The sequence below is a fragment of the Magallana gigas genome, chromosome 5 (assembly GCF_963853765.1).
Source record: "Magallana gigas chromosome 5, xbMagGiga1.1, whole genome shotgun sequence".
Taxonomy (NCBI): Eukaryota; Metazoa; Mollusca; class Bivalvia; order Ostreida; family Ostreidae; genus Magallana; species Magallana gigas.
This window is the reverse complement of record NC_088857.1, coordinates 49,629,911-49,635,910: the sequence shown is the minus strand read 5'-3', so window position 1 is coordinate 49,635,910 and position 6,000 is coordinate 49,629,911. Positions and strand designations below refer to the sequence as shown.

The window sequence follows — 6,000 nt, the reverse complement described above, 5'->3', positions numbered from 1 at the left end:
AAAAGAAAGCTAAATATTTTTCAATACTTCAAAATTTAATGGATTTTTTATATGCTTTGTAAAAGTTTGATGGTGAAGACGAGCTAAAAAAAAATTGCAATTAATACATACATGTACATGTCTGAAAAATGTAATTAGTATACACTTTTGTAAAGTGGAATTTATTCGGTAAATGCAATATTTATTCCAGAAATATTATGTTTTATCCACTTGAAATGTTTGATGTAGGCGTGAAGACATAGCCTAAAGGCATGCTTCAGTCAGAATACTTGAAATGGTACAATGTCTGATTCATGTAACTTTATTTTTTAGATAAATATTAGATACTCAATTTTCTGCAAAAAGAGGGAACTTGCTCGGTGAAATTTACTGAAATACAAAATGTACTCCAGTTGAATGACCTTTTATCTTAAGTTTCCTTTAAACTGTTGTAGAAAATGTCAACTTCATTTTTTGTTTGATTAATATATGCCTTAAACGGAGCATTACCACGAGATTTTATCTTTATATCTTTTGTATATAATTAAGAGATTTCCATAATTTCTAGAATTTTTTAAATACATATATTAAATGTATGGCATTATCTCAGAAAACTTTCATCAAACAAAAAGATTATGAACAAATTAAAAACATCTCATTTCAATATTTTTCTATATGAATGTCATCAAATAATAAAATTTAACTGTGCATCAACATCTTCCAGTTTGTGTAAAATTTGTGACATTTTGACAGATCATTAATTTTTTTTTTAATTCTTCAATTTGTTAGCAGAAGGGAATCAAAGTATCCGTAATCTCCAGATCAGACGATGGCATATGTTCTCATTCACGTTTTCAATTTGCCAAAGAGAAATAACTCTAAATTTAAAAATACCAACGTTGTCAAATTTATCAACCAATCCAATCAAACGAGTTTGCTTTTCTTATTAAATATTTAAAGAGACAGCAATCGAAATATGTGCAATTTATTTTGAGATTCTCTGCAAAATCTTTAAAGGTACAAATCTAGCTAGGGTGTAGTAAGAGACACTTTGCAATGCGTTTATCAAAAAGACTATCATCATACAGCTAAATTCATTGAAGTGACGATTAGATTATGTACAATGTACCATGTTCATGTACACCTCATACGCGGATCTGGAGAGGGGGCGAGAGGTCCTCTGGAAAATTAATTTTTTTCTTCTAAATTTACATATAAAATTAATGAACTATGCCTCAGACCCCCACCCCCACCCCCGGGCAAACTTGAATATCCCACGGACCCCCTGGAAAATTTTTTTTGGATCCGCACAGGCACCTACCTTTCAGGTAGGTGTACATGAGCACGTAATATTTCAGGAAAATAAAATATCATTAGGATATACATATACATGCACTATTATTTTATACGCGCACTGCTGAAAATATAGTCATGGAATAATTAAAGAAAGCTTCTTAAACATTTTCAAGGTATTTTAGCGCCACTATGTCACATAAGAATTTAATCCCGATCTAAACAATTTGTCTTGATAAATGGTAATGCATTGTTTATTTGCATTGCATTTAAACTACTGTGAAATGGGCAAGCTACCGGTAACCCACGAAAATCAACCAGACCTATTATTCAAACGACTTGTTCAGCACCTGAAGTCGTCAAAGACTGGCTTTATATCATGCCCTCATATACTTGTGATGCGATGTACGTCGTCAGCTAAAGAGCTGTAGAGTCCCATATTAGTTAGGCATTTTACTGTTGAAAGGAATACAGATAATTTGCATGCTTTTGGCATCAACTTAATCTGGGTTTTTTTAAAATTAAAATACCCCCCCCCCCCCTGAAATATATGAACAATATTTTGTTACACATACATGGGCTATCGAGCTTTGGTGGATTTTCATCGTGCCTGCTAATCCTGCAACACATATTTTTAATTCTTTCAAAAAAGAATTCCTCGTTAATCATAAACAGAAATAAGACTTACTGCATCAAACAAAAGATTTTACTGCATACATTTATATAACCACACATTCTATTTTATGTAAACAAAGATTAACAAAGTAACGTATCATTAACGAATAACTCTCAAATTGTATCTCTTTCCTTGAAGAAAGTATTTTACAAAAATAAATCGGCCTATCCATTTGGTTGACAGTACAAGTCAAAAACGCTCATCTGGCATTTGTTGAAATTCCAATTTTGTCTTATGATAGTATACTTCATTCTTATTTCTATTTAAAACATTTACATTGATTAAAATTTTATCAGTTATTCTCTTACGGTTATTAAAGATTTTTCCATTTCTAACAAAGCACCACAGCTTATCTTGATTGCCAATGTTGAACAACTTTTTCATTGTACATACATGTATTCTATATCTATACACATATTGATATAATTCTTAGAGGTGCATAATTTTCAGATCCTACAAATTGCTAAGTTTAATACAGAAACTGCCTGATCTAACTAATATTAATTTAAAGTTCCTTATCACAAACTTATACATTCATGTGTCATTTGTATTTGTGCTAGTAAGATGTTTTATAAACTGCATAACATTCCTAAAATTCAGTAAAATTTTGGGATTTAAATTCAACGATTAACATAATAATGTGAACAGATTAAACCCGATTAGTTACAAATGTATAAATAGTCCTGCTACATATACATACAATAATATCAGAGAGAAAAAATCTAGGAGATAACTTTGACGGTACAATTTACCGTAAAACATATAAAGAAATTTTAAGTATAATATTAACAATGCATAATCTCGTATAGATTCATAGTTGCACGACGTCTTTTAACTAGAAATATATGAAATATCTCCATATTTCATATTTATTAGGGGGAAAAAATTAACTAACGATTATTGAAAATTAAACATAAATAACGACCTACACCACAGAAATTGTGTTATCTACCTGTAAACTATAACAATCACATCGTTAAAATGTAAAGATCTAGTGCACGAGATGACATAGTATAATTATAGCGACATGGTCGTTGTTGAACAATGAGTCAATGAGTCCAGTTCACACGCTTAACCTAATAATATCACAAATATTATAATTCTCTTTTGTCATTTAAATAGCTATCCTTTGACTGCACTTGTACTAGTTCCTCTTTCGTACTGTATAATGGCGCATCAAACGACATTCTCTTCCCATAATCCCCTCCGTACCCATTGTTATAATATTCCTCACTCTTATCGAAGCCGCCATATTCCCCGTTCCCGGTGCTGCTATTTCCTACATGTCCATTAGATATAACCCCGCCGTTCATTTTGTCGTCAGCTTGGCTATCTAATCCATGGAAAGCACCATAAGAAAACAATTTCCCAGAACCCTCTGGTTTCAATGTGTCTTCCGGGCGCCACCTATCTTCTTCCGGCGGTTCCGCCCAGGGCTGCTTCTCGCCCGAGGCGAAGATTCCGTAAAATATGATCCCAAGGAAGTGAACTACACTTGCGATGATGAAAACTGTTTGCCATTCATCAGCAGTCTGAAATCAAAAATGTAAGTCAGAAAATAGTAACATTTGATTTTAACTTGTCCATATTCATGCATACAACAACTGTTACATGTACATGCAATTTTTGTTGAAAATATATTTAATCAGATGTGGATGCACAATACTTCTAAAATAAATAGTAGTCAAAGTATACATGTAGTATAAGCATTCTTTTTGGATTTAAATCATATTTGCCGTTTCTGGGTTATATAGTTTAATAATACATGTAATACAAAAATAGAGACGTGTCGATTTCAAATTTTACATGCAAGAGTTGTTCAAAATATTTATGCTTTTACGTGTCGGAAATTGATAAATTAACACACAATATTCTGCGTTGTTTTGCGATTGACATCAGATTAAATGATTTACCGAAAGGTTAACGTTACACCAGAATTTTTTAAAGTTTGAATATGAAGTTATACGCATTACACTAGTATTTATATGCAAGGATGTATGTTTATATAAAATATTCTTCTTTTACAAACATTTTAAATATTAATCAAAAGTATTTATATTTTTGAATTCTAAAGAAAAATTGTTTCAACATTAAAAAAAAAAGCATGCAGTTTTCTATATATATTCAGGATCGCGACGTCTTTATCCAATCAGTATTCATGTACAAATGTAATGTGCGTTCCTAGAAGTCACGTTGGGAGCCATCAGCTGCCATAGACACCTACCCCCTTTTTGGTCAAAAGTTCCGTCACTACGGGGCACAGCATGCCTGAGAGAGTACCGATCCCATTGGAGAGACCCATCAGAATGCTGGCGAAGCGGGGGGCTATGTCCAGGTGGTTCACATTGAAACCTGTAATACAACAACAAAGGGGACTTAAACAAGAGTGATACATGTAGATATACTGCACTGTGGTCCAATCATCGTAAATGTATTGGGTATGAGCATCAAATTATCTGAATTCCTTCCACATGAAAATTTGTTTTTGTATTTTGTATTCGGCATTTTTCCTAAATCAGTCAAGTTATATGTTTTGATAATCGTGTCATCCTTACTGACTGACCGATTCAGAGACTGACTAATGATGTACTTTGTTGGAGGGGTGATATCAGTAAAAATACTACAACCTGCCACAAAACAAAAATTACCAAAGGAATAAAATAGCGTTTATTGATAATAGATAAATAAAAACACAGAAAATTTCATGATCACATTCTTTATTCATTCGGCTTTAAGCCACTTTGTCTCACTGCCAAAGCTTTTTTTTAAAGATTTAACATTGTTTTAATAAAATAAATCATTTGTTGGATTATTACTTCGGTGATAAAGCCGTCTTGCTCCGGGTAAATGTCTTCATTCAATGTCACTGAAATGAATTTGGGTTACACCTTCATGTACGGAGAGTTATATCGAAAAAAAAAAACCCTCTGCTGAATAGCTTTCAATATTCGCTTATTTCCGGAATAAATCACAGAGAATAGGAAATATGACATAATAATCACGTCGATATAATATGACAATAAAGCAAAAATAAAATGAGTTGGTGGAGTTGAAATGGTAAGGCGCCTGAGGAAAGACTACAGTAATATGCGCGGTAGCTTGGTCCTGGAACGGTTCCACTAATCTACCAGAAGTTATCAGAACGAGACCTGCCGTTCAGGCATCGTCTGAACTCCGATCCCGGGTTTTATTTCTAAATACCACCACATAGACACAAATCTAACTAAATCGCGTTGAACAATGTGCAAGATTCCAAATCAGGTTCACATTTTGAATCTCGGTCAATGATAATGTTTATATCCTTATCATTATGAAAAAAAAACTCTGTACCGAGTTTTTGCTTCCACCACTTTTTGCTTGATATTTCAATAATAGTTAATACCTCTGTGCTCAAACTACGTTTATCCACTAATATAAAAAATGTCCAGATTATCTGTTTTGAAACGCCCCCTCTACAGCTTCAGGTTTCAATACACATCCCAAAATTGAAAGTCTACGGAGATTTTGCATTGCATCAGCCATTAATAAGCCCGGATGATAACGTTAAAAAATTGCTCGAGGTATCCCGAGTGCTTCCGAATGGAGAAAAGATGTAAACATTTCCCATTATAAATCTCCTTAAGAAAATTGTTTTCGTTCCTGTGAAATTTTATGAGTAAAAAGGGATAATTGTTCAATGAAGATACTTGGATATATTCCCTTTTCATCGATTTCAATTGTATCTCTTTCACGTACAGGTATGTGTATTTTTATCAAAAATCATCAAAAATTGTAGGAAGCAATAACTTGGGACAGACTATAATTAAAGGACACAAGCATCTAACGTTAATCTATTTCTTTCAGTAATGAATTAACTTCCTATATTTCTATCATTTAAAGAGATAACGTCAATTGCTTGTGATAAAGGATAGAGATGTGAATTTTATTCGTGCTTTTCAGTTTTGTCCATCAATAATTTTTTAAAACAAATCAAGAGAGATAAACATGTTTACCTACTTTGATTAGATTGTACAAATAACAACATTTCTGACGTCTTATACAGACAATGATCA

The 6,000-nt window shown here is 32.6% G+C and overlaps 1 protein-coding gene across 3 annotated transcripts in view; it reads right to left on the bottom strand.

Moving 5' to 3' along the window:
- Positions 1 to 1,960: 1,960 nt before the first annotated feature.
- LOC105331066 (vesicular glutamate transporter 2.1) overlaps positions 1,961 to 6,000 on the bottom strand; it is a 39,180-nt gene continuing 35,140 nt past the window's right edge. For all 3 annotated transcript variants that reach the window (XM_011433105.4, XM_066086129.1, XM_011433114.4), the window contains exons 11-12: positions 4,173 to 4,300; positions 1,961 to 3,480 (exon numbers count right to left, since the gene is read on the bottom strand). In XM_011433105.4, the coding sequence (XP_011431407.2) occupies positions 3,043 to 3,480; positions 4,173 to 4,300 (566 nt within the window). In that variant the 3' untranslated portion in view covers positions 1,961 to 3,042. The remainder of the gene's footprint in view (positions 3,481 to 4,172; positions 4,301 to 6,000) is intronic.